This window comes from Alosa pseudoharengus, unplaced genomic scaffold (assembly GCF_046254945.1).
Source record: "Alosa pseudoharengus isolate Yale_2024_CS ecotype anadromous, Long Island Sound unplaced genomic scaffold, YU_APseudo_1.1 YU_APseudo_1.1_scf_14, whole genome shotgun sequence".
Classification (NCBI taxonomy): Eukaryota; Metazoa; Chordata; class Actinopteri; order Clupeiformes; family Clupeidae; genus Alosa; species Alosa pseudoharengus.
In genome coordinates, this window is record NW_027468609.1 from 9,148,969 (window position 1) to 9,171,191 (window position 22,223).

General features: G+C 43.6%; 1 protein-coding gene across 2 annotated transcripts; it reads left to right on the forward strand.

The window, feature by feature from the left end:
• The first annotated feature begins 249 nt into the window (after nucleotides 1-249).
• zbtb7c (zinc finger and BTB domain containing 7C) lies at nucleotides 250-20,860 on the forward strand. 2 transcript variants are annotated; one of them, XM_076283748.1, is made up of 4 exons: nucleotides 250-446; nucleotides 10,702-11,012; nucleotides 15,879-17,223; nucleotides 17,826-20,860. In XM_076283748.1, exons 3-4 carry the CDS (start codon nucleotides 15,896-15,898, stop codon nucleotides 18,454-18,456), a joined length of 1,959 nt encoding a protein of 652 aa, XP_076139863.1. In that variant the 5' UTR covers nucleotides 250-446; nucleotides 10,702-11,012; nucleotides 15,879-15,895; the 3' UTR covers nucleotides 18,457-20,860. The 2 variants fall into 2 exon arrangements, with proteins under 2 accessions (XP_076139863.1, XP_076139862.1); XM_076283747.1 differs by lacking the exon at nucleotides 10,702-11,012.
• Nucleotides 20,861-22,223: the final 1,363 nt, after the last annotated feature.

Below are 22,223 nucleotides of genomic sequence, written 5' to 3' on the forward strand. Positions count from 1 at the left end.
GAGTGCTGGGTGTGCTCCTCCTCTCCCCACCCAAGTAACAGCACAGGTGGATGTTTAGGGATCGCTGCCAAATACTTTTGGTTAAGAGGGAGGGGTGTTGGTAGGTGGGTGTGCACATTTGTTTTGTTTTGTTTCTCTTGCTCTCTCTCTTTCTCTCTCTCAGAAACCATTCAGTGCTAGGGCTCATTTTCCAATCCCGATTCAGAGACACACCTTCTGTGCAAAAATTTAGCTCATCTCCCACCCCCTCTCCTTCTCTCTCTCTCTCTCTCTCTCTCTCCTTCTCTCTCTCTCTCCCTCTCACTCTCTCTCTCTCTCTCTCTTTCTCTCGCTATCTCTCAGTCATTTCTCTCACTTTCGTTGTGTCTCTGACAGAGGATAACACCCTGCTTCCTGACAGGGACTGAGACCGAGAAGAGCAACAACTCAGAGAGCACCACAGAAAGGTCAGCAACATCTCTCTCTCTCTCTCTCTCTCTCTCTCTCTCTCCATTTCTCTCTCTCTCTCATACTCTCTTTTTCCATATCCCTCGAAGTACAATTTATCACAGGTTACTTAAGAAAGCTATACGGAATGTGTCATGCTTTGTCGTGGGTAGTTGACTTTTCGCTTTTAGTCATTAGGGCTCGTAGTGTTGGTTGCCTGGGTTTACCCCACACCTGCTGCCATAGCCCTAAGTCCTCAGTGATGGTCTCTCTCTTCCTTCTTTCCACCTCTCTCTCTCTCTCTGTCTCCCTCTCCCTATCCCTCTCATATAGGCTCACAGGATGACAGCTGACAAATTTGTCTAGGCCAGTGAGGTTGTGTATGCTGTCTTTTTAAGAGACTGTAGAATTTGTATGGCTTGCAGATTCAGATACAGTTGTTGCCACATTATTAATAATGTATATCAGTGTATTGATGATATCTCACAATCACATTACGTTATTACCATTTCACACCTTGGTGTGTGTGTGTGTGTGTGTGTGGCATATTGTGTCTACGCACACTTAATGAGAATTAAATATTTTTCCCAACACAACACTAACATAACACAATTAGGTAAACATTCCAAAGACACCATTTTATTATTTAACTGAATTCATGTTATTTGAATTGAGTGTGCACATGTAATATTGAGTACAACCTCATGTTAGCAGTGTCCTTAAAGTACCCCTCATTTTCTTTGTGCAGAAGCAGCAAAAGGTTCGGGACATCTGAGGTCAATGTTTGTTTCTACAACACACTTTGACTAATTTCACATTCATTTTTACTACTTTTGTCTCATAGTATTCTTTCAAATATATAAATGATAAACTCATTTGATCGCACGGCAAGACAGATATTTTTGCTGATCACGGTTTTGTCTGCAGACAAAGCACAGTAGCATACTGTAATCTGCATTTTACATTATATTCAATTTCAATGTCAAAAAAATCCAACGGAATTTCCTTATTGTGCAGCAAAATCTCATGCATTGGAATGGTGTAAAGAATAAAAGATGCTTGTTTTTTGTGTAGAGGCAGAAAGGTTCGTATCAAATGGAAAAGCAGACGATTGGATAGATTGAATTATTCGTCCATTTTTATCGTGGCCCCCGTCACATCCCTTGTAGACCATGGGCAACCAGCGATTTCTTTTTACACTAAATCTAAATGGATAATTTTCATATCATACTCCAGTACTTTACAGGTCAACTATTTAGCAATTACTCAGCTGGCCACAGCAATCAGATGACGTGAAGCTGCCAGCCTAAAAAGCTAACAGTGGAGGAGAGAGGAGGAATTGAAAGAGAGCACTTCACACAGTTGAGGGCTGCAGAATTAGAAAGTAATGACAGAAAACTAACAGATGATGGGACTGGAGAGATATAGAAAACTGAAAAAAGAATTGAGAGAAACAGCAAGGGTGAGAGAAAAGGTAGAGGGTGAGAGACTGCGATAAAAAAAGAGGAGGGAGAAAGAGAGGGGTTACACGGGGATAAGCACCACACCTTTGTCTTTTCAGTCACCAGGACTGAAGGTTTATCAAGGTTCTGAACCTGATCCGAGAGGTGCTTTTGTTACAGCGGGGATACTTTTACATTGGCGTGTTCACAAACATTGCAGGAGTAGCCTCCTATTTGCTCACTCTAGCAGTGCTGTGTGGGAACGCAACAGGCAGCACAAAGCCCTGGCCACATTAACCCAGCTTACGCCAGCACCGACTTTACCCCCCACCCCTGCAGAGCCAGCACCAGGCACCTTTACAATACTCCTATGAATAATAGCTTTCACATGAAGTGTACAATCATGCTTACATCCATAAATGCACAGGAAAGTACACAATACGTAACCAACACATTATGCATACTGTATAAGTGGATATACATGTATTCATAATCTGAGAAGGATGAAATGTGTTTTATTCCCACCCAAGTGCCCTCCCACTGAGGACAGGACATATTCTCATTACTTCTTAGTTTCAACAATATTATCTGTAATACTCTTAGAGAGGTTGTTTTTAGAGGGCATATTAATCAGAACCAATAGATTACCTTTAAAAGAGAGGCATGGGAAAAGGTCAATGTAGAGCTGTGTGGATTCATGGGAACTGCCGTTTCTGCGAGTGAAGGACTGCTTCTGTTCTTTTATTGGTGTGATCAGTGCAAGAGAGGTGAAAAGTCACTAACGCCCTTGAAGCTTTCACATCTACCCTGTGTGACATACTGTACACTCCCATACTTTTGTTCGGCTATTCAGTGTAGATGTTGCAGGCTCATTTTCAAGGTAGTTCTAGATTTAAAAAAAAAAAGCTTCAGTTTATTGTAGCAGTATGACTAAAGTGTAGGATCAACTGGAAGACATTTTAACTGAACATCTTTCTTAGCTTCCACTGCAAACTGATTTGGCCTTGTCAAAGACTGACACAGGCATTAGCATCTACATACCAAGGGTAGATCGACACAATCATTTATTTAAAAAAAAAAGACTGACAGCACAATAGACCAGGACACAGCATGGCAGAATAGAATAGGTTGATATTGATTGTGTGGTAAAAATGCGTTGGTGGCTCAGGCTCTGATCTGATGTACGTACAAGTGTATGAGTGTGTGTGTGTGAGAGAGAGAGAGTGTGTGTGTGTGTGTGTACGTGCGTGCGCGTGAGAGTGAGTGAGTACATGAGTGTGTGAGTAAGCGGTGGAGTGCACAGATGAATAGGGGGTGGGTGGAGGCTTGAGGAGGTTGCTGTGGGTGGGTGCAGGGCCAGCTCCCTGCCAAAAAAGCAAGTTTGGGGGATTTGTGTACTCTGCCTTACTCACGATCCGCCCTTCTCAAACTGACAGGCACGCACACACTCCCTCACTTACACACCCTGAGGTCAATCACCCCCCCCCCCTCTCTCTTTCTTTCTTTCTTGCTTTCTCTCTCTCTCTCTCATACTAATCTGAAGACTAAGAGGAATTTGCTGAGGCTCAGGAAGTCACCTAAGCTTGTCACCTTTTGCTTGTCCTTAATTCACCTAGCCTCTTGATCCAAGACGGAGCAGAAAAAAGTGATCTAGGTGTGACCTTTACCTGACATCCCTGCAGCTGTGAAACACTGTAACAATGTGCCATGATGCAATCAGATCAAAGTGATACTGTACTGTTGCTCCATAATTACTGCAGTTATCCTTGACATTTGTATGTAATAGTAATCTGGAAAGAATACATATCACTACGACAGAGACTCATATCTAACTTTCCCTCATGTGTGTTAAGGGCTTTCATGTTGAAGCAGGATGACACATAAAAGATCATGTTACTATTTTCAAATCTGGACCACCATTTCCAACAATGTTAAACAAATGCTCAGGTTACTTTCCTTGAAGGCCCCCCATGTGCTCTTTCACAACCATATATTGTTAGTGATAAATTAAACTAAAAATCACAAGAATTACATGAGATTAGTCATTCCTTTCACAACCAAATATGCTTCTGTCTAGTACTTTTTAAAGTAGTTTTGTATCGTTGTAAAGTAGAGCATTTATTCCATTTATTCACTCTAATACTGAAGGTTTGTTGAAGAGTTTTATGGATTTGACATTTCTGTCAAAAGCTTTGTCAAAGTAGCTTTTTTTTTTTTTATCTATTAATCTTAGTCTTGTAATTAAAAAAAAAAAAACTTTAAAAGGATTTCGATTCTCCCCCAGCACAGTTCATGCTTCATACACCTCAGATGCGGGCACATGGTCTACTGATGTGTAGGTGTTTCCTGTGTGGCCAAGTGGATCAGAAATAGTCTTTGTAACCACTGGCAACCCCCTGACTTTCCTTTCCACCCTCTCCATGTGCAAAGCAAGATAGGTAAATGATAACAAGACACAAGCAGTCACGTCTCTCTGCCTCTCATGTAAAATTATCACTGACAAATTAAATACAATGGACAGTTGGAAACAGACTGCGAACAACACACCGGTTTAAACCATAAGAACTCACATACATATATATATATATACACATGCACGCGGACACATAAACAAACACATATTATTACACAAATCCTTTGTTTAGAAATGTTCTGTGAAAGATTTCAGTATTGAAAAGTGGGTCCACCCACCATTGAGAGGAGAGGAGAGGAGAGGAGGGGAGGGGTGGGCCGCATTTGGAGATGAGTGTGTGGGCTATCACTCTCTCAAACAGGGACTGCATTAATCTGCCCACCCGCCCATCCTGACTCACTTTTAGTGCAGCATTATACCTCCTGTCACTGACCTGTCACAGTCAGAGCACCACCAAGATTAAATACTAATGCACAATTACCACACTTTGACCAACAGAACCAAAATCAAAACCAAGTCAAGACATCTGGCATGAACAAAATATTAAAAAAAAACACTGTGCCCATGAGTGTGAGTTAACGTGTATATGTGTGAGTGAATGTGTGCTTGTGAATCAGCCTCTTTGTGTGTGTGTGTGTGTGTGTGTGTGTGTGTGCATGTGCAGTGTGTGTAGTCCTGCTATGACAGACGTCTGTCTCCCCTGCCCTGCAGCTTGGCTGGTTTTAATTAGGAGGTGGCAGATCGCTGGAGGGCAGACAGAGGCTAGCCTCCCCCTCATTATCACCACTGGGAGCAGGAGCTGTCCTTGCTCACCCCAGCCCCTAACATACACACACACACACACACACACACACACACACACACACACACACTCACATACTCTCTCTCTCTCTCTCTCTCTCTCTCTCTCTCTCTCTCTCTCACACACACACACACACACACACACACACACAAACACACACACACACACACACACACACACAAACACACACACTCTCTCTCTCTTACACAGGTGAATGCAGTGTTCATATACACATTATAAATCTGCACCACGCAAATAGACACACTTTCATGAAATATATACAAGACAGTCACTAATAGTGTGTTCTCACTGCCTATACTGTACATTAATATACTGTATATCCACACAGTAGCTTACAGTGAGCACTGATCAAATCCAGTTGAACTTCATTCTGAGTGCTGGTTCTGGGTGTGATATGCCCACAGACAAACATACCAAACCTCACACCTCACCAAAAAGTTTACTACAACATGAATTTAGTGCAATCCTTCTGTTGCATCTCTTCGTCTTCCTGCCTTTTTGAAAAACTTTCTTTGTTTTTCTCATCGCTCATGCTTAATCTACCTTTGCTAATCCAACGGATGCTGTGGCAATACTAGTTATTGACCGTTGTGTCTGTGTGCCAGGTAGGAAATCTTTCTTTTGTGATTATTATAAAACTTCTTTTGGAAAAATAAGGGGCTCTATATCCGCAGCAGTGATGTGTTGACGCTATGAGAAGCCCTTCACCCTTTTCAGCTGCCACAGGGAGCACACCGAGAGACAAAAATATTCTATATACGCAAATTCCATGTGGAGTGTGTGTGTGTGTGTGTGTGTGTGTGTGTCTACATGGGTTGAAGGGTGATCTAATATACAATTCTTTCGATGATCACTCCTCAGTGCTAAGCCACTTGTTTTCCCATACTGTGTGCACACTCCATGCATTTGCACTCCTTGGTAATTGCTTATAGACCCTTTCAACAATAAAAACAAAAACAATGGTTGAACGTTCTATTTGGGTCCCAATCTACTTCCTCTGCATTAAGATAACATATGGAATGTTAACACGGAAGCCTTGTGGGGCCAACTATGATGCTGATAATGGAACTCTCTTGAAAGGGTCTATAGGAAGTCAGAGGGGGGACTGAGAGTGGAAGTGTGCAAGTTATCATTTTCTGAAGCTGATACTTCCATTCACGCAAAACCACATCCCTCATCACACCGTCTCACAGTCTCTCAACTCTGTGAGCTGACGAAGGGGTGATCAGGTGCCGCCTAGCAGCGTGACAAGCACTAGGGCTTTCTCAGAGCAGCACAGCTGTACAGCAGGCCTGGACACAACACCCCCCACCCCACCATAACCCCCCTCCACACACACACACACACACACACACACACACACACACCTCAGGTGCAGGTGCCTCCCCCAGGCTACAGTCCCATGTCAGATGAGTCTGTTTAACACCAACACAGACTAAACAATGCAACCAGAGGCAGAAGAGAGGGCTCCATTTGTCAGCAGAACTGAAGACTGTGAGCCTCCTCAACACTACCTTTGTGAGGTGCAAAAATGAACTTGCAGCAGATTTTCTGTGGCTTGTGTGTGTGTGTGTGTGTGCGTGTGTATGTGCTGTCCTTGGAGGAGGTCTGGGAGCTGAGGGTCTGTCCAGAGTTAGTGGATCTGTGGGGGTGCTTGCTCTTTCTCACAATCCTCTGGCCTCCCCCGGAGTACCTCCCACGTAAACACCCGCGCAGCCCCCTCCTTCCCAGACAAGCCGAGGCCAATGGGGTGAGAGAGCCAGGCATGAAGAGAGGCCATCCAGGCCAGAGAGACACAGTCCTGTGGAAGTCCACAATCCTTACTGGCCATTACACATTGAGAGTGACTAGAGTGTGTCTCACAAGGCTTAGTCAGACAGACTCCTTCAAAATGTTATTAAGCACCAAGATGTACTGACTTTATTCTGGTCTGAGAGTGGTGCAGTGGTGCCAAGCATCAAAGACATCAGGTAGGTTTGTCGGACTGAAAAGCAAAGAAAAAGTGGCACTTTTTCTGAAAGACCTGTTTGAATTACACTGGGGTGAGGGTTATGGTCAAGCCCATTGGAAAGCCTGGTCTGTTTATGGCATTCAGTTGGGCTGTGAGTGGTTACTAGACACCCACTGCTAAGACTGTGTCTCATGCGATATTTAATTTTCAAAAAAAAACGCTGTTATAAAACTGGCTGACACATTTTGATGAACCACCCTTTTCTGGCTCAGTTGAGCACACACTCCTTTGGCTTTTGTCTTGCGTTTCCCAGTTTTTTTCCCTCTCACTCGCACACTGTCCCTCTTTTCATTTCTTTTTCTGCTGCTTTTGTTCTGTGTCCATCATCTCTCTTTCCTCTCTCAGTCTCATTTTGCTCTCTTCACTCTCACTCTTGTTTCTTGCCCTCTCTCTTTCTTTCTTCTCTTTCTCCTTCATTCCCTCTCTCTTCCTTTCTCTCCCTCTCTCTCTCTCTCTCTCCCTCCCTCTCTCTCCCTCTCCCTCTCTCTCTCTCTGGCTCTGTCTGTGCTGGGAGCTGTGGCTGCCTGCGATGACAGGAACGGCGGGTGAAAGCAAACAGGTACTGTGGAGCCAAACACTTACTCAGCCCCAGCTTCCTGGGTGCGAACAGACTGCAGAGGCTCTCAAAGAACCGCGCAAACGAGCACAACGGACACTCAAACCCTCAGCGACTTACAGCCAAGTCCAGAACTGCTGAAGATAACAGATTTCAAAAGGCTTCTCATAGTTTGCTATGAGAAGAAATCAGACCAATCCAAATTCCTTTGTGTCTTCTGCAAATGTACGCTTTAAGCATGATGAAATATTCCACCCTGGCTGATAACTGTTTGGTAGAGATTTTAAGTCCAGCAGTTTCACATACTGTTGTCATGCAAGGAGAGATACCTGCAAGGAGTTTCTATGACAACAGGCTGAACATCCGGATAACTAGTGTTCTGTGATGGTTGGTTGTCTGGCTGTCTGTCTAGTCCACTAGCATTTAGAGGGAGCTCTGTTTATTTGCCAGATACAGTACAGAGCACTTTGAATCACCATCGTCAAAACAGTGTAACCGCTAGGGAAAAGACTGTGGTCTCAACTAGAAAGTCCCTGGGAGGCCATGGGCGTAGATGAGCAGAGGCACACAGCTTTCATTCTTAAAACCGCTCGGCTAATCCACTGCTATATAGTTACAACTACCAAAATACTGTATTCCATTTTTGTGATTATTTGATGTAACCATTTCTTCTGAGAAAATGAATGTTATTTGTTTCTTGTCCCATATTACATTTTCTATGTTGTGTATAATAGACCATAAAACCATGAAAAAGAACAGCTACTTCATGTCTTGGTCCAGAGAAATCAGGTCAGTTGAGACTGATGGTTTGAATGTGTCCAAATTACATAATTAGGCGTGCAGCACCTCTGATGTCATATAGGATATCCTGCCTCTGCTCCCAGCTCAGTCGTTAGAAAACCACTTTGTCACTCTCAACACATTTAGTGAGGGAATGCACAGTTCAGAGACAAGGAGAACCAGAGAGAGAGAGAGAGAGAGAGAGACTGAAATGCTGTGTTGGTGACAATAATCTCTTAATTCATATATGGCAGTTGAAGATGGTTTGTGGTAAGGAAAGCACCGTTTGGGGAGATATTGCAGACAACAAACTAAGATCCTTTTTCTTACTTAGTATGTCATGTGTGTAATGTGTAATTGTTGAGCTAGACGTTTAACACTTCCACTCTTGAGCTCTGTGATGTGTCTTACATGCTGCAGCCCCACATTCTTTCTTCCTCTCTCTCTCTTTCACTCATCGCCCGCACATGCTAGACAGGTCATTTCCCCCTTGAGAATGAATGAGTGGGATGAAAACATCTCTTTCTATCTCTTTTTTTCATCACCTCACATTTATGTTGTACTCCATGAGTAAAGTCTTCCTATTCTATCCATGGAACTGTGTCCTCAGCCCTTACAGTCAGACTCAATCTATCCTTTTAAATTATCATTTTATATATACATTATATACCTGTACATTTGACTTAGATGTGTATTTTAATTTCCATTGTATAAAATACTATGGAAAAGTAATTAGTCATACAGTAGCTATGCAATAAACATGGTATAACATATTATTAACCATCTCAATAACTTGGTTCAACAAGCACCAGTAAACCAGAATTTGACTGTGGTGTTCTATAGATGAAAGCAAACTGTTGCTTCACACTAGGCCCCCCATATCATTAGCACAGCAGTCTGTTGGAAAATGCTTTTGTGGCAGAATTATCAGAAAGATGAAATGGCAATGAATCAACAGGAAGCTGTGGTCGTCTTGTTTTGAATGCACTGAACAGTGGATGATAATGATTGGAGCATGTGCAGAGTGCTGAATCGGGTCCTCTTTGAAGTTTGTTTTCTACTTAATATAATTTATGATATAATGTGCCTTGATCACCTATTTCTTCCTTTGGAGAAACATCTTGTATGTTTTTTTTGGTCAGATATTCAGACCCTAAAGCATATAGCAAAATCTTGATGAAAATGAAAGTTCTGTGTGTTTATATCTCACATTCTTTTTACAGATATTAGATAAATAGATACATAGATAGATAGAGACAGTAGATAGATAGATAGATAGATAGATAGATAGATACTTTATTGAGTGTTCTGATGGATGATTTTTATTCTTTACTATCCTTTTGTCCCAAAGAAGCCATTCTTTTTTCATAAGAAACAAACTCAATTATTGAATTAAATTAATTACTAGTTAGTGTTTGTATAGCGTTGGCGAAAAAACAGGTGTCTTTTGGTTTGACACTTGTATGATGCATTATAATTTATGACATAAAACATATGTCATAGAGGTTGCAGAAATTATTATTTTGGTGGTTCCAACAGATCCACCCTGGACAAATACAATTCAGAAGGAATACAATCAAAGGAAAATGTGCACACTAGTTAGACCAACTAAAAAGTAACCACATGTTGAAAAGCATCTTCTCTCAACATCTTCCACCACAGAGTGTTGTTTATTTGCGTTTTTACGACTTTAGAGTTCTGTAACTTAATTAGAAACTAGAAAATGCCCAGGATTATGATGTATCTATTTTACTGCTCTGGAAAATCTCGCTGAGACTCCGAGCTGTGACTGGCCTTTGGCCCTGCGCTGCTCCCAACTTCTGCTCCGTGCATCTCTCGTGCCATCACACGCCAAAGCCATTGGAGGTGCAGGGTGTTTGGAATTGCGCTCCCTTTCTCTCAGCTACCTCTCCCTGTTTCAGCCCCACTCCCTCCGAACTGAAAATCCACTCTAACAAAACTAAAAATTCATTTAGTCTGACCCAAATCAGAGGGTGTCTGAGCCACGGCCTTATTACACACTGTGCTTAACTTGTGTTGTGGAGGAGGATGGGGTATCATTATCTTTCTGCTACCCACCCTGCCATAAAAACTAGTGGTGCGACATCTCCACATCGCAGTTGTGCCGTTCAGCTCTGCTCCCTTCTCTCCCTCTCTTTCTCCCTTCCTCCTCTCTCCCTCTCTCTCTCTCTCTCTCTCACACACATACACACGCTCACTCTTTTTCTTTCCCTCCCCACTGCGAGTCAGACGAGCCAGCCTCCTCCCGGAGCGGTGAGGCTGCCTGCCTGCGAGTGGAGCGCTGGGAAGAGCCGCTCAGACACTTGTCCTTTCTCCAGCGCCAGCCCCGTGTGGATATTTACCCGTGCTGCTCCGGCTTCTGTGAATGAGTGGGGGAGCGTGACAGCGGCGAGCTGTGAATGGACAGGCAGCTTTGTCTTAGTCTGAAGGGGGAGATGTGATGAGAGAGAGCACTGAGACTGAACAACACTTCTTAGTCTGAGGGATTTACACCAAAAAAAAAAAGAAAAAGAGAGAAACATACCTGAAGAAAAGAGGAGGTGGGTGGAGATTCTTTCTAAATGGATTTTACCTGATGATAGAAAGGACACCATTGTGTGCGTATACGTATGTACTGTGTGTAGGTACGTATAATGTGTATGTAAGTGTACTGTGCGTATGCTCCTGTAGCGCTGTAAGTTTTGGGATCAGTGTATTTTTGCGCAGTAGAGTACATGTGCATTCGAGTGCATGCTGAAAGTGCTTTTGTTTCGTTTTAGTAGTGATTGAGTGGAGAGGCTCAGGGCCGCTCAGGTGCAGTGACAGAAGCTCCATCTGTGGACAGGGTAATTTCATGACTCATGTAATTATTTGGGTCTTACTGTAGACGCCGTCTGTAGAAAATTATGGTGCCAAGAATTAGATGGTCATAGAATTTGTTTTGAACACAAGCCCCTCAGAGGCACCATGTTTTTCAGCCACAAGTTCTAACAGTTTGTTCTACTTTACCTTCCGTACTATTGTTACCATAATTCTGAAAATCAGTAAAAGAGAGAAATCCGTTGTGAATCAATCCAAATGTCCCCATCGGTTGCCAGTTGACGATATGTCAATAAAAACAAACGCCTACTTTCGTAGCCACAAATGACCCTTGGTTCAACATAAAAGATTTTTTTAAAAAATGGAAGATACCTTAGTACATGGAAAAAAAAACAACAAAGCCATAAATAGAGTAATTGGAATTATTTTGACATGGTGCGAGGAAGGTAGTTATCAGGGATGAAAGCATGTATAAATTACTGTTTGCGTAACCTCCAACTCTTGTGGTGTTGTTCATACACTTACGAATTACAGGGATTAGGTCTTTATATTACTTCTTATTTGTCGTCTCCATATATGTTGATCATTTCTAACAGTGATAGACTACTGAAGAGGGTTAAAGGTAGAAGGCCTGAATTCATTTTAAAAATGTGGGGGAGAATAAATCTTTCTTTGGTTCTTTTAAATGTTTTATATGTTCTTTGAATTTTGTTTAATTGTTTGTCTGAATTCATTCACACTTCTTTTGTGATATTGAAAGAGAACAGGATTATTTTTGTGAAATTGTTCAAGGTGAAGAGGGCTTTAGATGAGCAGACAGTGAAAGAAGAGTGGTAGTTTTATGAGGACAAACCTCAAGCCTGGGATTCAAGAGCCTGCCCTCACACTTGCTCCCTCACACTTGTGCCCTCACACTTGTGCCCTCACACTTGCTCCCTGACACGGAATTACTGCGCACTTCTCTAATAAACTGTAGTCTTTTGAAGAACAGTGCACAATAACAGATATGTCCCAATGCCAAGGACATGTTCCTCTAATACTGCCTCTATGTCACCTCAATACTCACTCTCACTGTCAACTTATACTTTTAATGTAATCATCACACATAATTATCACATTCTATCCACTAAAACTGACCCAACTGCTCACTAGACAGGTGGACTTGTGAACCACCTAGAGAAGAAAAATAGCAAAACTCTGTGTGAGTTGCGCCATGCAGTCTGCCCTCGAGTGGCTTGGGGAGCGGATGGGTTAAACCCGAGAGCTCCAGGGCCCCCCCGAGGAAAGAGCTTTAGAGCAGGCCAGCCAGGTCCCACAGGACCCGCTCACTTACAACAAGATTTAGCCAATTTACCAGCGACCGGTGCAGCGCGGCCAGCCCCCACGCTCCCAGTGCTTCTCAATCAGTCAGCAATGACGGGAAGATGTAGGCCTCACACTCATGTTTGGCTTTCGATTGCAATTAAAACAACTCACTTTATTGTCTTTCGAAAATAGTTTTTCATATGTCACCCCCCAGTTACCATGGTGAATACAATTAGTCACTCTGAATTCATATTAAGTTCAGTGGCAAAAAAAAAATGATACAGATGTATTTTGTTGCCTTTATAATTCATATTATTCTAATAACTTATTATAGATGTATTTATGTTTCTAGTTTACTTTTACTGTCAAACTCCAAATTGAATGTATCGTAAAATATTGAATCATTTAATTTAATCTCTGATAGTCTAATTTTCAAAATTAGCAGACTAAGAGTGGTATATGGCAATTCATATCAATGTGCTGCCAAGCAGGAGACAATCTAGGGACATTGTCACTATTTCCCATGTGCCATACCAAGGGCAAGGCTATGGGAGTGCCAATGCCAGAGCCAGAACACTAGGCTTGAGTTCCCCCATAATGTTAGGGACTGGGTGGTTAGCGAGCAGGTGACAGTGGAGAGCGCGCTAGCAGTGGGCACAGGATGGAGATGGCATGACAGTGTGGGGGGGTGGCGAGGCAGACAGCAGCACAAAGGGACCTGGCTCTGCCTCGGCTGCCCACCTCTAGCATTCCTCCTCTCATTTCTCTCTGCGCAGCTTCTTCAAATGAGGGCCAACAGGGCTGCAGTCCATGTGATAATAGGATTTTGTCGGCGATAAACTAACGATACAAAGCCTAGACGGAACTTATACTGATGTGTTGCTGTGGGAATTAGATAAGATAGGCCAAAGAATCAGAATTGCTCTACCAGTGAATGAAATTGAAGGACATTCTTTAAGGGACTGTAGTTATCTCAGAGACCACATTTAATAAACCGCAGTGCTATTATATGGTGTTAGAGGAATAAGTTCAAAGGTCTCAAAAACAAACAAAAAAACAGGTGTCAGAAACCATCCCTCTCTTTTCCACTCCAAGTTGTGGATATTTGACACATGTTTTTACATATATGTATATTGTTCTGGTTGGGGGGATTCAGACGTATGAATCCATTTGTACAAGCTCAAAAGGCACCAGTGTTGTGCCCTTGACACTGAGCACTAGGAGCAGCAGTGGAAGCAGCAGCAGCAGAAAGGGTTAAAGCTCCAAGGCTGGGATGGGGTGGTGATTCTCCAAGTCCTTGTGGTGGGAAAGTGGTGCCCTGCTCCCCTCCCTGTCTATGTGGCATATCCTCTCCATAGAGTAATTAGGAGGAGGTGCATCCCTCCAGCGCCCGTGTCACAGCTCTGCAGGGCAGGGAGCAGCGGGGGCAGCACGTGTTCCCAGGGTGGGTGGGAGAGCTCAGGAACCCCCCCGACCCGACCCAGCCCTTCCCACCCCCGGTCCATCCACATCACCCCAACACCCCCCCCCCCCCCCCCCCCACTGGCCCCTTATCCAGCACTGTTGTTTTTAGCACTGAACGCCTGTTTGACTTGGCTGGATTTTCCAGGGAGGGGTGGCCACACTGTGTTTCTTTTTTCGCTTTTTTCGCACAACCTGTCAGGGAACTTGTGGGGACATCACATCATCCTGCCCTCTCCCTGCCCACTCTCCCCCCTCCTCTCTCTCTATCTCTGTCCAAATCTTCAGTGTGACACATGTCCTGTGAGGGCATCTCAACACTAGTCCATCTTTTCCCTGCTTGTCAGCTCTGATTGACATCCACAGATACAGGCACAGCTATGTATTAGGAGAAAACAGTGAGAACTAGCTCTGTTTCAGGAGGAAAGTGAAAAGACACAGAATATTTTGACAGGATAAAATATACTCCCTAGTGTATACACAGGGCTTATTACTACAAATAAGAACACTATCCTTATGGTTTGTTTGACCTTACACATATGAGTCCTGCAGGAGCTTTTGAAGATGAAACTTTTCTGCATTTAACAATACTTTGTCCTTCACCCCAGAGGGAAACTTTTCAGATAAACATTTATCTTATATTCATACTGCAGGTATGCTAGCTGTATCTTTGTGTGCAACATACTCACATTCTTTGTCAACAGGCATGTTTTCTGTACAGTACTATATGTCTAAACGGCAATTATAGCAACTGTTCCCTAGCAACAGTGTAGAAGACATTAACCAGTTGATTGGTTACCACCGAGCTCAATATTATGCTGAAATGCAGGATGAGCATGTTAAAAATACATTTTTTTACAGTAACACAGCAGTGAGGAGTTATAATAATGCAAGGGGGCTAATTTACTTTGGCGTTGGTGAGAGTGCTATGGCCCATTTGAATCCAGTCAACAACTCTGCGGTGGTTAGGCATATGAAAGCAACCATCCAAGTGCCTGCAGTGACCGCCAAGAGCCGGCAGCTAAGATTAAGCTCTATTCATAGACGTGAATGAGAGACAGCGTTGCCAAAAACAATTTTACAACTCACTCCAAACAGTCTATGGAAATCAACAGGTATAACCCAAGGCCACTCCGATGATTTAAAATGCAAAATAAATAAATATTTGGATATAAAAAGCTGATAATTGTATTCAGTGAGGAAAATGTGAGAGTGTGAATAGTGAAGTATTTCTCTCAGGAGTATGCGCTAAAGAGTTGTAGAAAGATGTTCCACACGTTGGGAGGAAAGTCTGAAACGTGTCCCCATATTGCAAGTCATCAGAGTGCGGAAAGTAGAACCTGACCCGTTTTACCTTCCTGTATTGTTTCTGCTGCTTCCGAACATCACAGATAAGTGTGTCTGTGTGCGTGGCTGTCAGCTTTTTTTTTCGTTTGGTTTTACAAGACATAGCTTAAAGATAATACTTTCCTCTTCTCTTTATCTGAGAACCTCAAGACTTCAAAGGCTGTTTGTTATCAGTTCTTCGCCCATGAGTGGAAACTACGCTTAAGATTAATGTGGTCCCATCAGCAGGGTCAGTTGTGTGTGATAAACATGATGAGTCCAAGAGATCTGCTGCCATTGCACCTTTGTGTGTGTGGCTTTTGAGTGCTCCTTGCTCTGATGTTTTGTTTCCTCTTAAAAGAGCAAGCTGTTGTATGCATCTGAATTGAAACCCGACGGCATCAGACCGTGTGGGCATTCAAAGCTTTCTCAAAATGAAGTGCCCTTTTGTGTGAGTAATAACATTACTTTTCTTTCTCGCCTTCCCTGTGTTGTTGCCTCTTTTTTTGCCCCAGATATCTATCGGCTGACGATGGCGTACAGAGAAGAGGACCTAATTGGGATCCCGTTCCCCAACCACAGCAGCGACGTGCTCTGCAGTTTGAACGAGCAGCGGCGCGAAGGTCTCCTGTGCGACGTGGTCCTGATCGTGCAAGATCAGGAGTACCACACGCACCGCTCCGTGCTGGCCGCCTGTAGCCAGTACTTCAAGAAGCTCTTCACCGTGGCAACGGACACCAGCGAGCCGCACGCCGTGTACCAGATTGACTTCGTGGGGCCGGAGTCCCTGACGGCCATCCTAGAGTTCGCCTACACCTCAACCCTCACGGTCACTGCCAGCAACGTGAAGCAGATCCTAAATGCCGCACAGATGCTGGAGATTCCCTGCATCATCAATGTTTGCCTAGAGATCATGGATGGAGGCGGGGGAGAGGAAGGCGGTGGTGGCGAGGGTGGAGGAGGAGGAGGAGGAGGAGGGGACCACGGCTACGACGAGGAGGAGGATGAGGATGAGGACGACGAAGAGGAGGAGGACGATATGGAGGATGATGCGGAGGAGTCCAGGGAAGAGGAACCAGAAGAGCCCGAGGATGACACCAGTGAGAAGTCCACCCAGGCGTCCGAGCATCAGGAGGCAGGCGCCCTGGAGCAGGGAGAGACGGCCGAGCGCGGGGAGAGTCCGCCGTGCAGCTCCAAGCAGGAGCAAAGCCACGGCCGACCCGAGAGGAGGTGTCAGGAGGAGAGCCCGGACAAGGGCCGCGATCCAGACGGCCTGGAGGGCCGAGCCCTGAAAGACTTTTCCATTGAGTCACTGCTCCAGGAGGGCCTGTACCCAAAGATGCCGGGGCTGGAGCGAGGCTCGGGCTACTCCCCGCTGCTGCCTGGCTTCTACCCTCCGATGTGGGCCGCCGAGTTCCCCACCTTCCCACAGATCCTGGAGCCCCACCACGCCCCCCACCCCTATGGGCCACAGATGGAGAACACACCTCTGGACCTGGCCGTGAAGAAAGAGGTCATCCAGGAGGACTTGAAGGAGGAGGTGGCCCCTGGGCTGCTGCACCGGGACTTCCTGAAGGAGTTCATGGGCCCAGGGCTCGGCGTGCTCCCGGAGGCCCAGCTGAGTCAGATCAAGGACGAGGCGGACCTGCGCTCCTACCTGAGCTTCCTGAGCGCCTCTCACCTGGGCGTCTTCCCCCCCTGGCAGCTCGAGGAGGAGCGCAAGCTGAAGCCCAAGGCCTCGCAGCAGTGCCCCATCTGCAACAAGGTGATCCAGGGAGCGGGGAAGCTGCCCCGCCACATGCGCACACACACGGGGGAGAAGCCCTACATGTGCACCATCTGTGAGGTGCGCTTCACCCGGTGAGTGAGAACAGCACCCAGTCCACATCCCAGTCACCCTCAGCATGACACCCCAAGGGGGGATTTACACAGGGATCCAACATTATCATTTCACTGACTTCTTACATTTCAGGATTTATGACAAAGATCAGACACACACAGACACACAAATGTTTTTGTTCAGTTTAACTGAAAAATCAGAAATGACAAGATAACAATGTTGTAATGTGTCCAGTGCCTAATTAACTCTACCTCCAGAAATGTCTGATACAATGTCAGAAACCCTACAGAAAGTCAGATCTGCAGGTGTGTGCAATTTGAGTGAGGAATTATGAAACTCAGAATATGTATAAAGAAATAGTGAAAACTGTGGTTCAGGTGCAGAAATGTAACAAATACCACATGACACGGGCTCTGAATCTCTGAAACCTCATAACCTGCATACTTTCTTTTGTCTGACGCCATTGCACCATTCACTTCCTGACAGAGTTAGGCAGACTTGTCATGTCTTTGAGTGCAGATGAATATGACTGTGTACATACATTTAGAGAAGTATGTGCTTACATTTGTGCAGTTGCAAGAATGAGAGAGTGGCCAGATGAACATTTTTCCTCTCTTCACAGACAGGACAAGCTGAAGATCCACATGCGTAAGCACACCGGCGAGCGCCCCTACATCTGCCTCCACTGCAACTCTAAGTTTGTGCACAACTACGACCTGAAGAACCACCTGCGTATCCACACGGGCGTGCGGCCCTACCAGTGCGAGCACTGCTACAAGAGCTTCACGCGCTCCGACCACCTGCACCGCCACCTGAAGCGCCAGAGCTGCCGCGTCTCGCGCCCGCGACGGGGACGCAAGCCCGCCGCCTGGCGCGCCTCCAACTTCCTGTACCCGACCGACCCCCACCTGCACCAAGACAAGGGCCTGGCTGCCGGGTGCCGGCTGCTGCCCACACCTTTGCCTGCCCTGGGTGCCCGCGGCCTGGCAGAGAGGCGGCCGCAGGGGGGGAGAGCTCTGGAGGACTGCGAGGGCGGCGGCAGGGAGGCAGCGGAGGCTCGGCTGGTGGACAGGAGTCACATGACCGCAGGGGAGGCGGAGAGGAAAAGGGGGGTGTTCTCCTTCACCCTGGCCCGGGACGATGTTCTGCCCCACGCGCCCTTCCCGTTCCCCGCACCGCCGCCACCACCACACAGCGACCCCTGGACTGTCAGGCTGGACAGGGCTCCACCCATCCCTGAGGCAGCAAACTGACCTACCAGAACTCCCTGAGTTTGCTGCTCCGCACAGAATTTACGTATGCATGAGCAAAAACACACTCAGACACGGCACACAGATAAACACACACACACACACACACACACACAGATAAACACACACACACCACACACACACACACACACACACACACACACACACACACCAGTCAGGAGAACAGGAGGAACAGTGTGAATCTGGAGGACAAGCTATCTACAATTGTAGTCTGATCAAATGCAAAACCTTTTTTTCCAAATGAACAATTTTGGGAGTTTAATATGTTGACAAATAGTGACATTTTAACAGCCTTTTTATATGGCAATTTCCTTGTGTCCTTTAAGACAAGTGGGATTTAAATACAGGAGTTTCAAGGGATTAAATGTTTTTTTGTTTTTGTTTTGAGGTTTCGTTTTCAGTACATTTCTATTTATAATGAATTTGATGATAACGCTTTTGCATTATTGATATGGGTAAAATGAGATGTGTTGACAGTTCAGTCAGCTATTTTGGCCACTAAATGTGTATGCATCAATTGAACTGAATTCTGCTTCCAGTGACTTCAATGCAAAAAAAGCAGTACATTGTCTAAGCTCTCTGGTTTCTGAAATCACTTAAAACATAGATTTTTCCCAGCTATCTTACTGTGCATGTCACTGTCACAAATGACTTAACTTCTCCCTTGGGCCTCCACGTTTAACTGATTATATTTAATTACGAAAGGTAAAAAAAAAGCAAAATCTGAGCTGCGAATCACAACTACTTGGAATTCTGATTATACTGTTGAATATAAATGAAACTGATAATTGGTATTACTAAACTACATGGCATTGTTCGTACTGTATATCAGTCAGACAGTCTGGCAAAAACTGTCTGTGAAATAAAAAAAAAAAGATTGAGATGAATGTGGACAGACACTACAAATATATCAAATGTTCATATTTTAAACTTTCTACAGCCAATATAACGGGAAGAGGAGAAAAATTTGTCTGTGTTTTTTGTTTTTACTACAGTGGATCCTGGGTTTCTGTCCTTTGTAACATGAACATGCTTTATCCTTGTGCTGTGCACCAAGCTTTTCTCTGCACTATTGTAAATATGTAAAAATGTTTTGCAAATTCAACTTTGATTAATTAAATGTTGCTGGATTACTAAAGTTTTTGATTAATGATGTTATATGTTAAAGCATCCAAAGATGTGTCTAAAAAACAAACTTGAAATATTGTTTCATGTATTTGAATTTCTCGGACAAGCTTAAATGTTTTATTTCTTTGAAATCTCAAAATTGTTTGTCACTTGAAATGGTCATAACAGGTGCTTCTCTTTGTTAGGAATTAAAACAGGGAAATCTGTCAACCATCTTCATATATTGCTCTTCTTAAATTTAAACTGGTTAAAATAAATGTTGTATTTCTTGGTTGTCAAAAAATGATACTGAGAAAATATTTTCAAGCTATTTATGCATATTTAAATAGGCCTTGGCTATATTTTGCTAAAATGTTCGTAGAGACACTAAAATGTCAGAAAGTGTGATGCGGGTGGTTATGGTGAATCACTGGGTGGCTGTTTTAATGGTCAGTGTGGGTGTGTATGTGTGTGTGTGCGCGTGTGTGTGTGTGTGTGTGTGTGTGTGCGTGTGTGTTTGTGTGTGTGCATGTGTGGCTTTTGTTGCAAAAAACTTCTGAACTGTAAAATCGGTAAAATTGTTTCTATATATCCAACTAATCACACACACACACAAACTCATATGCAAGCTCTCTCTTTCTCACACACACACACACACACACACACACACACACACACACACACACACACACACGCACGCACGCACGCAAGTGCAAACACACATACACACACACACACACACCACACACACACACACACACACACACACACTGGATACACAGATATGGTACGGCATTTACAACAGAATATCTACAGTTTGTCAGCTAACAGCTTTGAAAATGAACCATCATTTACAATACAGTGACAGTTAAAGTGGCATTGAGGGTACAAATGTGGTCTTATTAATCAAATGACCTGAATTAAGTTAATTTACTTGACATAAAAAATCTTTCTGAAACCCCTGAATGTGTATGACATTAATGAATTAACCTGATGACAGAAACATGTATTTGCACTATTTGTAATTTCTGTATTAAATTGACCAGATTCATTTTCAAAATACTGAAGCCATTTTATGCACTTTACTTAAAATTCCAGTGTTCCAGTTCCAATCTCACATAAACCAATTTAAAAAATCTTCACCCTGATCATCAAATGTGTGCTCATATGCTTCCACTCTAGCCTGGCACTGCACAATTGTTACAAAATGCCCCCAAAAACTGTTTTTCACAAGAGAAATTGTCTTCAAATCAAATAAAAAAAATCTTTTCTCACTGAACAGTTATGTCTTTTTGCCCATTTTTAATATGAAGTGTTGAATGAGCCCTTACACACTGGGTCAAAGGTGTTCCAGCAGCAGCAGCAGCTCCATACAGCTAAAGTGGATTATGTGAGCCATAGTAGATTAAAGGGAAGCCAGAGGGAAGAAAGGCCACAAGGACACAGGAAGAGCACCAGGAACAACTGAAGACCAAAGACTTTTTTCTGTGAGTTAAATTCAAAATAATGAAGAACTTGCGCTGGGTTCTCTGCTCAAGTTCCTCTTGCATATGTGCTTACTGCCCTCTCCTGGGTAAAATCAACTACTTCCACTACCACTGGAGCTACATAAAAAAAAACATACTAGGAAACATGAGCGGGAACTTGGTGGGATTGGCGCATTAGATGATGCAAAGAGAAAGGATATTGATAAGCATTATTAAGCAGAATAACAGATAGATACGTTTTGGTGATAATTAACTGCAGTCTGCAATGGCAAAGTATGTGCATTAGCCTACCCTAGCTGACTACGTCCAATGATTAAAGAGATAGAATCTGCTTATTGAATATTCACTATTTTTTATAATTCCATGACTTCCTCACTCCAACATACCAACATGAAGCTTATTACTGTAATACAGTGCTACAAAACACAGTTATTCCACCATTTGATTGCACAGCCACAACATTATTATATAATATATGTCATGGTATAAGAAAAAGTGGACACTGGATGCAACAGACTAACTATAAATATATTTTTTAAAGATATTTTTATAAAGATTATCTTTTTCTTTCCAAAACACTACACACAATTAACACAACACTACATCCATTTAGCAGAATCTCTTTGCTCTTTTGAAAGGGAAACACTTTAGTCAAAACTATACAACTACTTATCAAAACTATTTGTTGTCATATCACAAACACATCCATCATATGATTTGATCTGTAATAATGATAATGTTCTCAATACAAAATTTGACAAAACAGGTTTTCCTAGGATATAGTTGTAGGATGTAGTGTATGCTTGATTCTTTTTTCAGAAATGTTGTTCAAGTAGGATTAAAGGATAATTTAGAGAACAAGGATATACTGACCAGACATGACACATAAGACCAGACCTGTACATTGAGGACTTTTTTCTTTCCACATTGTGAAGTACACTACAGTTTTTAAAAAATGTGTACAGTAAACATGTCACTATATACCCCATTACCCCATATACAATACCATAACCCCATACCAAATCGCCAAAACCATACACCAATTCTCAGCCTTTGACTCAGTTTTCGATTTCGACCTTTTGCAAAAGAGTCTCTTCCTCCTCTTCCTCTCTGTGCTACATTGCCTTCAATTTCTGTTGTTGACAAGGCTCTTTT

Excerpts from the sequence above, each read along its gene's own strand:
- zbtb7c (XM_076283748.1), top strand. The coding sequence starts at position 15,896 with ATGGCGTACAGAGAAGAGGACCTAATTGGGATCCCGTTCCCCAACCAC. Across the intron at positions 17,224-17,825 it reads TGTGAGGTGCGCTTCACCCG|ACAGGACAAGCTGAAGATCC; the intron begins GTGAGTGAGAAC and ends CTCTCTTCACAG.